Consider the following 15,614-nt stretch of genomic DNA (forward strand, 5'->3'; position numbering starts at 1 on the left):
AAAAATTAAACTTTTCGCTTCATAGATTTATATTATCGAGTAAATAATTAAACATTATAGTTTATTTTAATTTTTAAAATAAACTATATAGTTTAAAATATGTTTTCATTGGTTTAAGGTAGTAAAGATTAATCAATGTTAGATAATATGATTTCTGTTATTTAAAAAAAGTCTTCATAATTTTAAAATTTAACATCGACAAATATTTAAATAATTAACATATGGAGTTATAGTATTACAACATTAAATTATATCTATTTAATTTATACTGTGTATAAATCTAATGGATCATCTATTGTTTAAATCTAATTATAATTTCTGATAGACCCAAAATTTAAATGATAAGATTAGAGATTAAATGTAACATGACTTTTTAGAAATATGTCTATTAGGTCCATTTTTTAAAAAAAAAATCACACATGAATAAAGGTTGTGACTTCTGTTTTAATATATAAGATAGCTTGCTAGAACTTAGGACTTCTACATACATAACTTGTTAATACTATTTTAGCGTGCACCACAACTGCTTTATTAGTTTTTTTTTCTGGTTAGAAATTCACACGGATGAATAAATTTAAATGATAATTTCGAATCTAGAACGTTTATTACCTTTCCGAATCAGCGTACAACTCGACCACACCTATGTGGTTTACATGCTTCTTATTAAACCACAAAATTCCTTTTACATTTGTATTTCTCTGCAGGTGAAGCGTAAAAACGGGTGTTAACTAGGTCCCTTCCCAAATTGACACTCTTGTATATCACTTAGAGATCCTGACCTGCTGAGTAACATGATATTTTTTGGATTTTATCGTCTCTTCTTAAATCTAGATGAGATGCATAATCATTGTTTTCTACCTACACAACATCTTTATTTCACTGTTTTAGATACGTTTGGAAATACATCTAGCGATCTAAATTCCACTTAATTCGTCTTCTAGTGACATGTTTTTTCATATCATCATATGTAATATCAATTGACTGATTGGTGCTTGTTTCCACAATGATATATGTATATATGTATTATATATATTGTCTAGTGTTACTTTTTGAAAAGTTTTTGTGTCCCGAGTTTCCTTTTCTGGATATGTTTTTGTTGTAAAGGTTGTGCCATATATGTATGGACATGATAATGTTTTCTTTCTTGGTCACTTTTGTCGTTTTCTTTCTTGGTCATTTTTGTCGTTTTCTTTCATGGTTTCCTCTTGTGAAAAGCTTTCACCAGCTTTTTCACCTCTTTAGGTTGTGATACTCTCTTGCTAAATAAATTTTTTTTTTTTTGATATTTGAGCTAAAATTAATATTTTTTCAAACAAAATAATAGCTATATCCGTAACAACATACTTCATAGGTTTAGAAATCCGTACTATTTTAACATATTTCATACAAAATAAGAAAATTCTTTAAAACATGTATCACACTTTATAACATTCAACTCATGTAATTATGTTCTATGTTATTAGAATTAAGATTAAAATGTGTATTTTTGGTCAAATTACGTTTAAAAGTTAGAAACAGTATTTTATTATATATTGTAAAATATAAATACAACAACACATAAATTCTAATACAGGGGATTTTCTAAATTCAATTGCAACTTGCAAGCATCTATACAATCTACATACTAAATTTTAAATCTGATAGTCAACACGAATTACTACTAACTGCACTAAAATGATAATTAATAATTTAACGCCAAAATGTTGGTCCGAAATAGTTTTTTAACTTTTAACACAGACGCAAAATTACCAATATACTATAATCTTGCCTGAAACGGACAAAGAGATATTAATTAGAGAGGTGACCATGTGGTTTTTCTTTAATCATATCCGTCACTAAGTTCTATATAGCTTTAGCTTTACACAACTTTTTAATATTGTATCTTAAAATCACATAATTGTTATAAGATTAACTTATGATTCTCCGCTCTTTTACCAACTCAAGCACTATGATCATCTACTCATCAAACAATATGATCATCCACTCATTTACCAAATCAAGCACCATCTTTGATATTTTATGTATTATTGCTCACTATAAATACCATCACTCATCTCACTCTTTTGTACACCATTACATCTTCTTCTTCTTTCTTATAATAAATTCTATCCCTTATATTAGTGTTATTTGCTTCCTACGGGTATTAAATTCTACTCTTATTTAAATTTCTCGATACTATAAATTATAAGTTATTTCATAACAGATTCAGATTCCGATATGTGATAAAGTAAACTTGGCAAAACGAAATTTATAAGAAAATGGGATTTCGCCGTGTAATAAATTATACACATAGTTGTTAAATAAAAAATATATTATACACATATGATGATTGATAGTATATATTATATGTCAACAAAAGCTTTTGACTGGTGTTTAAAATGCTCTGTGGACCTCTTTCGTTTTTGTTGGGTCACCGATCTGCGTCATTTAAGCTGGAAAGTTTTCTTGTGTGTTTAAATGCGCTTATATTATACGTTAATTAAAATGGTAAAATTGTTGATCAAATCCACATTTCAAAATCTGTTAAGGCACGTATTGGTGAACACAAAAATCTTATAAGTTCAAATATTTAGAGTTAACATGTCTTTTTAATAAATGTATACAGCTAGATATTTTTAGAGGTGCGATCTACAATATTTTTAAAACAATGTATTTTGATTTATAAAAATACACATACTTTTATTTTTGATTTAGGGTCATCATATCAATGTTTAAAGCTTTTATGATTTGGTGGTTTTAGACTTTTTTTTTATTTTTTATTTTATTTTTTGATAACGGTGGTTTTAGTACATCTTTGGTCAGCGTAATGCAATATGTTAATATACTATGTTCATTTAATAAATTCCAGTTGAAAAAGAAGTTTTGAAAGTGAGATGATACATTTGAATATCAAATAAAAAACCAATAAAATATCGTTTAAGCGGTGTATATGTAAAAATACCAGTAATATATAATACAAATTGTTTTTTAATGAGATGCTTAATTAAATATCCTGCCTTTTTCTCATCAGTGTCTTCTCCACTACGTGCGCAGTATAAATTAGCTCCCACAGTTTTTCGTAGATTCCTTTTTCATCGAGAAGCAAAAAGAAAACACAAAAACAAAACCTTTTTTAATCTTTCTCTCAAGAAGTGACTCAGACTCAGGAAAAAAGGGTTTTTGCTTTCCGGGTTTAACGAAGTAATCTTCCATATCTCTTTTGATTCGAAGCTTTTTTCAAAACCCAAAATGGGACCTCGTTGCTCTAAGCTATCTCTCTGTTGGTGGCAAACACATCACAAATCATCTCTCAACGACGCTTCTGATCTAGGTTTAAGTATTAAAGTCTTTTAACTTTACCGCATTTTCATTCTCTCTCTTTCTGCTAACAAAAGTCGAGTTCTTTTTTTAATTCCGACAGATAACGGAAATGACGATTCGGCGTCGTTTAGTGAGTTCAGCTTCGACCAACTACGAACCGCTACTTCAGGATTCTCAACGGACAGCATCGTGTCCGAACACGGCGTCAAAGCTCCAAATGTCGTGTATAAAGGCAGGCTCGAAGATGAGCGATGGATCGCTGTTAAACGCTTCAACAGATCCGCTTGGCCTGACACTCGTCAATTCCTTGTACAAAGTTGCTTCCTTTTGCTAACATTAGTAACTCTGCAGTTGCTTAACTGTTTCCATTTTGATTGGGTCTTTTAGGAGGAAGCAAAAGCTGTGGGGCAGTTGAGGAGCGAGAGGTTAGCGAACTTGATTGGTTTCTGCTGTGAAGGAGATGAGAGACTGCTCGTTGCTGAGTTTATGCCTTTTGAAACTAACTGTATGTTACAGATGTGAATGTAAAGGACATTGGTCCCGTACCTGTCGTACTCCCCCACATTTGTGCAAGTTATATCAAGAATCCATAAAAGAAAAGGCTAAAGAGGTGAACCTCACGGAAAACGTTGAAGGGACCTCATACCTTGAATCCTCTGATTTCGCAAATGAGCTAGACTAGAATACTCTTGAAGAGTACGGAAATGTTTCTAATAAGACTACTGAATAGTCCTCATTTGTAATGTATAATAATTATGTTTTTAAAGAATAATTTTGTTTTAACAAAAATATATGTATAATTATTATGTGTTTTCTTTATATAATCAATGAATAAATTTCACGTTTCACTTTTATTTAATGTTTATGATAATTTCAGAAATGGATCAAAATACTAATGGAGCAAAAAGATAATCATGAGATTTCTATTAATTACATCCATAATAAAAGGATATGGAATAGAAATGAACAAAATGATCTTGATGATGCTTTCTCATATATCGTGTCAAGTGAGGTAAATGAAGATACCGATGATCCAGAACCGAAATCCATATATGAATGTCAAAAGAGACATGATTGGAATAAATGGAAAGAAGCAATACAAATCGAACTTGATTCGCTTAACAAACGAAAAGTGTTTGGATCTATTGTACTCACACCTGAAGATGTGAGACCAGTTGGGTACAGATGGATTTTCGTTCGAAAACGAAATGAGAAAAATGAGATTACAAGGTATAAAGCTCGCCTTGTAGCCCAAGGATTTTCTCAAAGACCTGGTATTGATTATGAGGAAACATATTCTCCTGTAATGGATGCGATCACATTTAGATTCCTGATGAGTCTAGCCGCTGATAAAAATCTTGAGATGCGTCTCATGGATGTTGTTACAGCTTATCTATATGGATCATTAGATACTGATATCTACATGAAAGTTCCTGATGGATTTAAAATGCCAGAAGCATTAAGTTCCAAACCTAAAGAGTTATGTGCAATAAAATTGCAAAGATCATTATATGGGTTAAAACAATCTGGACGTATGTGGTACAATCGTCTCAGTGAACATTTAACAAAAGAAGGATATGTGAATGATCCTATATGCCCATGTGTTTTCATCAAGAAAACAACATCCGGATTTGTGATAATCGCGGTATATGTTGATGATCTAAATATTATTGGAACTCAAAAAGAAATACAAAAGGCATCAGACTATCTCAAAGGAGAATTTGAGATGAAAGATCTTGGACAGACACAGTATTGTCTTGGCCTACAAATAGAACATTCACAAAATGGTATATTTGTGCATCAATCCACATACACTAAAAGAGTGTTGAAACGATTTAACATGGATAAATCAACTCCTCTTAGCACCCCGATGGTCGTTAGGTCACTTAATATTGAAAGTGATCCATTTCGACCACCTGAGGAAAAAGAAGAGATACTTGGTCCGGAAGTACCATATCTAAGTGCAATTGGAGCGTTGATGTACCTTGCAAATTGTACACGGCCTGATATATCATTCACTGTTAATCTTCTAGCAAGATTTAGCTCATCTCCAACACGAAGACATTGGAATGTAATTAAACATGTCTTTCGTTACCTACAAGGGACTATTGATTTCGGCTTATTTTACCCTAAAGATTCAAATGGTCAAATGGTTGGTTTTGCAGATGCAGGATATCTTTCAGATCCACACAAAGCCCGATCGCAAACAGGATATGTTTTTACAATCGGAGGCACTGCCATATCTTGGCGTTCTAAAAAAAAAACGCTTGTGGCTACCTCTTCAAATCATGCTGAGATCATCGCACTCCATGACGCAAGTAAAGAATGTGTATGGCTAAGATCAATAAGCCAACACATTTGTTCAAGTAGTGGGATTGACAAAAGTACGGGGCCAACTATTTTATATGAAGACAATGCAGCATGTGTTGCTCAAACGAAGGCAGGATATATCAAAAGTGATAGAACAAAACATATACATCCAAAGTTCTTCTCATACACTCAAGAGCTCGAGAAGAAGAAAGAGATTGAAGTAAGATATGTCCGATCATGCGACAATGCAGCCGATCTCTTCACAAAAGCACTTTCTACTTCGGTATTCAGAAAACATGTCCATAACATTGGAATGCGTCATCAGAAGGATCTATGACTGCTCAATCGAGGGGGAGCTTACGTAGTTGTACTCTTTTTACCTAACTATGGTTTTTCCCATTGGGTTTTCCTAGAAAGGTTTTTAACGAGGCAACAAAGACGTTAAGGGAGAGCGGAGAGTGACACCGGTCCCCAAAGGGGAGTGTTACGAAACTAATACAAAATGGATGATCAAAGGGGAGTGTTATAAGATAAACTTTGAAATGATCATCCACTCCTTTACCAACTCAAGCACTATGATCATCTACTCATCAAGCACTATGATCATCTACTCATCAAGCACTATGATCATCTACTCATCAAGCACTATGATCATCTACTCATCAAGCACTATGATCATCTACTCATCAAGCACTATGATCATCTACTCATCAAGCACTATGATCATCTACTCATCAAGCACTATGATCATCTACTCATCAAGCACTATGATCATCTACTCATCAAGCACTATGATCATCTACTCATCAAGCACTATGATCATCTACTCATCAAGCACTATGATCACCCACTCATTTACCAAATCAAGCACCATCTTTGATATTTTATGTATTGTTGCTCACTATAAATACCATCACTCATCTCACTCTTTTGTACACCATTACATCTTCTTCTTCTTCCTTATAATAAACTATCTCCGTTATATTAGTGTTATTTGCTTCCTACGGATATTAAATTCTACTCTTATTTAAATTTCTCGATACTATAAATTATAAGTTATTTCATAACAATAATGAATTATTTTGACAGTTTTAAAGGGGTTCTGTCTTTTGTAAATGGTAAAGGTATGGGTCCCAAAAAAAAAACCCTCTTGTGTTAAAGAATAATTTATAAAAAGAATATTCTCATTTTTGTAGTTTAAGAAAATAAACTTAAGAATTACTTACTAAAGTTATCTTGGCTGACATTTTACCTCTATGTATTCGGATTTTACTACTAATGGACATCTTTTAAATTGATATTGTCGTTGAAGACGGTGTTAACTGGTAAAAACATTAAACATATTTTAAAGTGTACACTTTTATAACTGTTATTATATTGCTCTTGTTTTGGGATAAAGCTGCCGCCAACTGAGAAAAAAGTATTTTCAGAACTGTTAAATTTGTTAGTGGGGTACAATGGTACATGATGAATATGTAATTACGTTTTCACATTGTTAGATATTTTTATTTAAAAGATGTAATTGCAGATCCTATATCAATAAGACATGAAAGTAATCAGTTTTGTTATGCAACACAAATAAAAAATATGTACCAAAAAAATCAGAGAGAAAGAAGAACCGGACCGGTTTGTTTCCAATGTTAAAGAGCGCGGGAACTTACGGCTAAGAAGACGCAAGAGAAAAAAAGAAGAAGAGAAGTGTGTTTTGTTACTTCTTTACGGGGATTTGATCAATAATACAACAGGTATGATTCTTCCAATGTAATAATATACGCTCGAGTAGGCAGTGATAGTGTTTCGTGTAAGCTTATATTTTGATTCAATTTTTAATTACCTGAAGTAAGCCGATCGGTACACTTACTCAAAACCCGATAAAATTCGGTTTTGTTCGGTTCAGTTGTAAACCGAAATTTGAAATCACCTATGTTATGTTTTGTGGTTCTGTTTTCGTTACTCGTCCACCTCCTCAACTCGTTGCGCCGTTCTCCGCCAATTCATCGTTCTCTCTAAGCCGTTGTTACTTGTACAGACTCTCTGTTTGGGTTTAACGCGTTGACACGAAGGGAGCTAGTGATGAAGAAGATGATGAGCAGTCGTTATCGTCTGTGGCTTCGTCAGATGAGGTCAGAATCTCTTTAGAATATTGATACACTTTATAAAGTTTGAATTAATCTGTTTGTGGGAATCAGGAAGAAGAAGAAACCAAAGAGCAAGAGTTGACACTGGAGGAGATATATAGATTGCGTGCTGATGGGTCTCGTCCTGCAGTTCCCTTGAAGCCATCGTTTTCGAAGAAAACTGGTCATGCAGACAAGAACATAACGTTTTCTAAAGTGAAGAAACCGGCTCGTGGAAACAAAAAACAAGTACTTATTGATTTTTTATTTATTTTCCTTTTAGTTTTGTTTGGTTGTTTGTTGATTCCTTGTTTGTTTCTTTTGTGATGTAAAAAAGACCTATGGAGTTAAGTTCTAAAAGACCCGCGAGTCGATATAGAGAAGTAGTTCATGTTCCTAAGAAGGTATTGAGAAAAAATAATTAAAATCTCTATTTCTCTTATCTCTTCTTCTCGAGTGTTTTGACCTAGAGTTTCTTTGTTTGAATCATTCAGGTGGTTCGTGATCCTCGTTTTGACTCATTGGCTGGAAACGTTGACCCTGAAGGGTATCTATCTATAAACCTTTCTTTTTGTTGAGTCTAGTTCTAGTTCTAGTTCGCTCATTGTTCTTGTTTGTTGTGAACATTAAGTTTTATTTGTCTTTTGTAGGTTTAGGAAGCGATCACAGATACCTCAGAGCAATAAATGAGAGAGAGAGAGAGAGAGTTAGAGAGAGTATTGCTTTCAGGTTCATGCCGAGAATTGAGATGGAGATGAGCTAGCTATAGGGAGAGCAAAAACGTTTTTAATTGCTAGAGTAGAAGTTTTATCTCCACCTCCGCTACAAAATAGGACCAAACATTTTAATTAGAGTATACTATTTACATGATCTGTACAACATAGTGAGAATTTTAAGGTAATCAGATCAAATCCAACTATTAGAGACATAATAAAAAGTCACTAAGATCATCATATCACGTGTGACTAGGAGCCTTGGTCGAATCCCATGAGTGCGAAGCTGGTTTTGTGTCAGAAGGCACGACAAAGTGTATTAGTCGCAGTCAAGTTAGAAGAGTGTTGCTGTTCTATGGGGTTGTTTGTTGGACTATAGACTCTGATTCTCTTTGGTTCTGAGATCCTCACATTGGAGATGGCAACCACAAGCACATCCACCACACCGCTCTCATCTTCTTCCACCTCCTCTGCGTTGGAGAATGAATCAGATGTTGTCTTATTCTCTATGTCAGTTCTGTTTAGGTCAGTTTTCTCCATCAGACTGCGAATCTGGAGACACGGAGGAGGTCCTGCTTGACCCTTGTGCTTCGACTTGATACACATCGTCTTGAGTGTCCTGTCTGTGTAAAAGAGTATCCATGGATGCCCTGAAACCATACAAGTGAAGATATAGTAAGCATTATACAACGACATATACAAGTCTTAAAGAGATTAAAAGGCTTTACTTAGCACTTCATCCGCTGTGATTCTGGCAGACTCGTCCCTCGTTAGCATTCTTGCCAATAGATCACGAGCCGGTTTGGACACGGACTCCCACACACCCGAGTTGAAATCAAGCTTCACTTTCTTTATCGCTTCGAAAATGGCGTCCAGAGAGTCTCCCTTGAAAGGAAGTACACCAGACAAGAGGACCCCCGCACTCCAAACGTCGACTTTCTCTGAATAACTTTCAGAAATAACTTCAGGTGCCACATAAGCAGGACTCCCCAACAATCCAGACAACGTTTGACCTTTAGCAATCCTCATCGCAAGCCCAAAATCAGCAAGCTGAATCTTCCCAGCACCTGTGAGAAGAATATTCTCAGGTTTTACATCTCTATGCACAACTCCCATCTCGTGGCAATAGCTAATAACGAGCATAAGGTCCTTGAATATATTAGCTGCTCGCTGCTCAGAACACTTCCCTTCCTTAACCATCTGATCAACCAAACGTCCCCCGGAACACAGCTCCATCACAAGATGGAAACAATCCGACTCCTCATAAACAGCGTGCAATGCGACAACCAGAGGATGACCAGACAAATGCTGCATAATCTCAACCTCCCTGTGAACAGTCTCCTCCCCCTTTTTCAGAGTCTTACAAGCGAAATCCATCCCGTTGTTCCTCGAACTACAGATCCGAATTTTACCTTTACCAATACTAGGACCAAAGACATAGTCATCATCTATCTTATTCTTCCTACCAGTCTGCGTGGAAACATCTATGCAACCTATCTTCCTCTTCAAACCTCTCCCTGACGAAACCAACGACGATGCACCACAGGGAGCCGTCTCTTGAAGGAACCAACAGAGTCATTCTCCTTGCACCGCTTCTTAAGCCTAGCGTAACCTTCTAAAGAGAAGTGTGACCTCAAGTTGGTTGTTCGTGACGCACCTGCACATGATGACTCCTCTGAACACTCAGTTTCACTACCTTTCCGCTTCTTCCTCATCAAAAGTGGCAACTTTACCGGAAAATGCTAGTTCGAAATTGCAAAGCTCTACACTCAATCGCTTGATTGAACTACCGAGAGAGGATAACGAACCTCGGGAAATTACCAAAAAGCGTCCTCTCTGACGATCAGAAAGACAAAGACCCAATGGAGCGAATTGAAGAATTTGTACAGAATCAAATGCCGATAAATCAAAAGAGCAGGGAAGATCAAAACCCTAGCAATCTCGACGAATTGGAGCAAAAAAAAGCTTAAGCCTGAATCAAGCAGCAGATCTTCGTCTAAGAAGAAGGATATAACGAGACTGTGTGATGTGTATATATAATCTATAAACCGGTGCAATGTCGGTCCTGAGAAAACCGGTTTATGATTGAACCTTCTCGCCTTGAAGAGAGTCTTTCTTGACGAAAGGCCCTACAAATACAAAACCCCAATAATATCTTTGCCGCGTTTTTTTAGGGGCTTGATTAAAACTAGATCTTAGATTTAACTTGTGTTCAATATAAATTTGTAAACCATTGATTTTATAAAATGTCTATTTATATTTTTATGTTTTATAAAATATATTTAGAGTATAATATATTATATTATAATATAGATGTTTGACAATAATTTTTTATCCGTACGTAATATTATGGCTCCAAATGGTGACCAAGGGAATGAGTGTGAATAGCTAATTCTCTAACATTCCTTATAATTTTCACCATTTACAAGAAATATTTGTTACTTATGATTCCTTAACATTCCTTAAGATTTAATGAATAAAAGACTACAATTATTCCTTGACAAAATATAAGAAGAATAGATTTTCTTTTTATTTTATTCTTTTTTTCCTATTCCTTTTATTCTTTTTATGGTTACCAGTTAGAGCCTATATTTATACTTTTATAACTTGATGCAATTTGATGTAATTGTAATATTCATATATTAACCTATTGATTTTTTGTTTATTTATTTAAAAATGATTTAATTTTTTACAGTAGGTTTTTATGAATTATTATTAATTTTATGATATTTGGTTTTCTAGAAAATTGTATTGTAGCAGATTAATATATACTACATATTACAGTTTGTGTTTTTATTTTCAGCAAAAAAAAAATAACAATTCATTGTAATTAATTTAATTTTTTGATTTTAAGTGAAGTGGCAGATTTGTAGATAAGAAAGAAATGTAATGGCTATCCAAGTTTCCAAACGACAGAATCTGTAAATGAGAAAGAAATACAGTAATTAAATATATAAATAAAAAAAATATTTAATCTACTATCCTTGTTTCCAAACAATTTGCATTTAGTCTACTATATAAGTTTCCAAACAATTCCAAAAAGTAGTTCAGTTTTAATAATATAGATTCCTTTTATTCTTTTTATGGTTATCAGTTAGAGCATATATTTATACTTTTATAACTTGATGCAATTTGATGTAATTGTAATATTCATATATTAACCTATTGATTTTTTGTTTATTTATTTAAAAATGATTTAATTTTTTACAGTTGGTTTTTATGAATTATTATTAATTTTATGATATTTGGTTTTCTAGAAAATTGTATTGTAGCAGATTAATATGTACTACATATTACAGTTTGTGTTTTTATTTTTCAGCAAAAAAAAAATAACAATTCATTGTAATTAATTTAATTTTTTGATTTTAAGTGAAGTGACAGATTTGTAGATAAGAAAGAAATGTAATGGCTATCTAAGTTTCCAAACGACAGAATCTATAAATGAGAAAGAAATACAATAATTAAATATATAAATAAAAAAAATATTTAATCTACTATCATTGTTTCCAAACAATTTTCATATAGTCTACTATATAAGTTTTCAAACAATTCCAAAAAATAGTTCAGTTTTAATAATATAGATATGTCTCTCACACACATTTATTGTATGTTTATAAAATAACCCCGTAATATATTCGTTATTCGTAAATAAACCCCGCTTACTTCGTGATCTTGTTGTTGACAGTTGACTAATCACATGAAAGTATTAAACTAATCACATATGAAAGTATTAAATGATTTTTACATTCAAAATATTTAATTTCCTTAATCATCATCATCGTCGTCGTCTTCCTCATCTCTCTCGTCCTTTCTCGAAACCCTAATTCCCAATTTCGTTTCCTGAGATCGAATCCTTACCCTCTTATGACGTAAACGCTACCTCAATTTCATCGAATTAGGTTAATTTTGCGTAGAATCATGTCAACTGTGACTACGGAGAATTCATCATCATCACGCCGTCTTTCCTCCGACGCCATCGATCAATCACCGTTGCTTTTGAGCGGCGATGAGAACGAAGGAAGCAGCAATAACGGAGGAGGTTCCGGGAACAACGGACGGAGATCCTCCGTGAGGAGACAAGGGCTGAGGGGAGCGGCGAGGTTTCTAAGCCGTGCGAGCAGCGGAGGACGCGCGATGCGGGAGCCGTCTGTGATTGTGAGGGAGGCTGCGGCGGAGCAGTTGGAGGAGAGGCAGAGCGATTGGGCCTACTCGAAGCCCATCGTGGTGCTTGACATCGTGTGGAACTTGGCGTTTGTCTCTGTGGCTGCGGCTGTGCTGGTGATGAGCAGGAATGAGCATCCGATCATGCCGCTTAGAGTTTGGTTATTAGGGTATGCGTTGCAGTGCGTGTTGCATATGGTTTGTGTGTGCGTTGAGTATAGGAGGAGGAACAGGATCAGGAGTAATAGGAGGACTCCTTCGTCTTCTTCATCTTCGTCCTCTATGGAGGAAGATGCTTTGGGTTCAAGGAGGAACTCAGATGAGCATCTGGAGAGCGAAAGCAGCAGGTATGCGCCTTTCAAATGATCAGGCCTTTGTGGTTTTTATTAGCTGGTGAAGAGAAGACTTGAAGTGATACTTATTACTTTAGAAGAAAAAGTTTTGGTTTGGGTGATCAAATGGCTTTGGTTACTTATATGATCTTCCCCTTACTGTTGTGGTTCCTAGCTAAAGGTATTGTGGCGCCTTTTAGACAAAGCGTCTCTCTTTAACGTTCCTTGATGCATGTTGCAATCTAGTTTAGATTAAATGCAACTTGTGGAGGTCACTACATATTAGATAGTTACAACTTATAATAGATTTACTCCTTTCTTACAGAGTGAGCATGTCCGTGTATCCTCTTCTACTACACATCCAAAAAGGGTGTCGGATTGTTTTCTTTATCTCACTTTCTATTTCCAAAAGCAGTGTTGCAAAGCATCTGGAATCTGCCAACACAATGTTCTCATTTATTTGGTGGATCATTGGGTTCTACTGGGTGTCTGCTGGTGGCCAAGAGTTGGCGCAAGAATCCCCACGGATTTACTGGTTTCTTCTTTCTCCCATCTCCTATATTTTAATTAGCGTATTTGGCCTTTAGTGTCTGAATGCCTTGCTTATTATTTTCAGGTTGTCTATCGTCTTTCTTGGTTTCGATGTGTTCTTCGTTGTCTTCTGTGTTGCGTTGGCCTGCGTTATTGGTATTGCTGTCTGCTGTTGCCTGCCATGCATCATCGCAGTTTTATACGCTGTTGCAGATCAGGTACTTTCTCATAACCAATCCATCTTATATCCTTAGTCGTGCTATTTGTTTTAACACGACAAAATGAAAAACAGGAAGGGGCGTCAAAAGAAGACATTGAGCAGCTCACCAAATTCAAGTTTCGAAAAGTTGGCGGTGTCAACAAACACGCCGGTGATGAAGCCCAAGCAAATACCGTGGGAATAATGACAGAGTGTGGTACAGATTCACCCCTTGAACATACCATTCTGCAGGAGGATGCAGTAAGTGTAGACTACAACAACACACAGTTCACTCCCATCATCTTATATAATTACATAATCATGCTTCCTGATTCTTATTGTTCTGCATTGCAGGAATGTTGCATCTGTCTCTCTGCATATGAAGACGGAACGGAACTAAGAGAACTTCCTTGTGGCCATCATTTCCACTGCTTATGCGTAGACAAATGGCTATACGTAAACGCCACTTGCCCACTCTGCAAATACAACATCCTCAAGAGCAGCAACTTGGATCGTGAGGAAGTCTAGAAGATAAATATTTGCTTATTCATGACCCCATACAACATTTGATCAGGAAACTTGGGGTCCAAAGGTAAAAAAAAAAACGACTGGTGTTTTTTAGATATAATGCATTGTTTATGATTTGCTATCTCTACAAATTATTATACTTTTGTTTGTTTTTATATTGATTTTTTGGTTTGTTCATGTGTATCTCTATCTTCTGTCACTTACAACTCTTTTGTATTACCTCTATGTATCGTGGATCTTTCATCATCTGGAGATTGGTCGTTGAAGATTTTGATCGTTGAGTAGGGTCAAGTCCAGTTTGGTCGATGCGTAAGAACCTTTGCTGATTAATTTTATATGACAAATTACCATCACAACTAGTTCAACTTGAATTTTTCTTTGGATGAAATGGTTCAACCTGAAGTGAGACTGATCCAACAAATAACCTAAATTTAACCGGAGTTTTAATCAAGCCAAGTTAGATTGGATTTAATTGTATCGAATTGGTTTGCGTGAACGTTACACTCGACTTAACCAATTCCGGTATGATTTAAACCGATCAAAACTGAACTGTTTTGGTCGACACGTTGTGGGTTTTCTTTCGTCCGTCACTAGAGCTCGTGCCGTGGCTCTTTCGAGGATTTACAGACAGCGAGTTCAGGTTTGAGCTAGGAAAAGGATCGATTCAGCAGTTGAGATGGTGCTGACGATACGGAGTGTTGCTAAATCCTTGAGATCTGTTCATCCTCGTTTCATGGAGACAGTTACTCTGACATCTGCTTTATTCAACAGCCGACAGGACTTCTTGTCTCGCTGCGAAAGAGACTTCTCTTGTCTCAGAAGCGACAGAAACCTCTCTTACAAAGAGAGATTGACAAGTGGCATTGCTGGTATTAAAAAAGATGACGCAGTTCATCTCTTTCATTCCATGCTTCGGTCTCGTCCCCTCCCTACCGTCATTGACTTCAATAAACTGTTCAGCGCCGTCGCCAAGACAAAACAGCACAGCCCTCGTGTTATCCCTCTCCAAGCAGATGGAATTCAATGGTGTTGCCTTTGAGCTCTACACTCTCAACATAACCAAGAACTGCTTCTGCCGCCTCCGGAAACTCGGTTTAGCCTCGATGATGCTTGGGATCTATTCTCTAGCCTCCTCCCTCTCAAAGGAGTGAAGCCTGATGTTAAAACGTACAATATAATGATTGGAGGACTATGTAAGAAAGGCTCACTGTCTGAAGCAGATATGTTGTTTAAAAAGATGGGAGAGGAGGATGGGACTGCGCCAAGTGAGTGTAGTGGTGTAGCCACTTCAGTTGAACTCATAGAAGAAATGAAGAGGTGTGGGTTTGCTGCAGATGCTTCCACCATGAAGATGGTCATTGATATGTTATCTGATGGTAGATTGAACAAAAGCTTTTTGGATATGCTTTTTTTTTTTTTTTTT

The 15,614-nt window shown here is 35.5% G+C and overlaps 2 protein-coding genes and 1 pseudogene across 2 annotated transcripts; 2 read left to right on the plus strand and 1 right to left on the minus strand.

Moving 5' to 3' along the window:
* Window positions 1-3,029: 3,029 nt before the first annotated feature.
* LOC106308900 (probable serine/threonine-protein kinase At5g41260) lies at window positions 3,030-3,822 on the plus strand. Its single transcript, XM_013746004.1, has 3 exons — window positions 3,030-3,310; window positions 3,401-3,609; window positions 3,688-3,822. The coding sequence occupies exons 1-3, from the start codon at window positions 3,229-3,231 to the stop codon at window positions 3,820-3,822; spliced, it is 426 nt and encodes a 141-aa protein (XP_013601458.1). The 5' UTR covers window positions 3,030-3,228.
* A 4,735-nt stretch (window positions 3,823-8,557) lies between these two features.
* LOC106311428 lies at window positions 8,558-10,449 on the minus strand (annotated as a pseudogene).
* A 1,731-nt stretch (window positions 10,450-12,180) lies between these two features.
* On the plus strand, window positions 12,181-14,461 carry LOC106311429 (E3 ubiquitin-protein ligase At1g12760-like). The gene is made up of 5 exons (XM_013748616.1): window positions 12,181-12,948; window positions 13,349-13,468; window positions 13,550-13,682; window positions 13,757-13,924; window positions 14,018-14,461. Exons 1-5 carry the CDS (start codon window positions 12,359-12,361, stop codon window positions 14,189-14,191), a joined length of 1,185 nt encoding a protein of 394 aa, XP_013604070.1. The 5' UTR covers window positions 12,181-12,358; the 3' UTR covers window positions 14,192-14,461.
* Window positions 14,462-15,614: the final 1,153 nt, after the last annotated feature.

The sequence above is a fragment of the Brassica oleracea genome, chromosome C8 (assembly GCF_000695525.1).
Source record: "Brassica oleracea var. oleracea cultivar TO1000 chromosome C8, BOL, whole genome shotgun sequence".
Lineage (NCBI taxonomy): Eukaryota > Viridiplantae > Streptophyta > Magnoliopsida > Brassicales > Brassicaceae > Brassica > Brassica oleracea.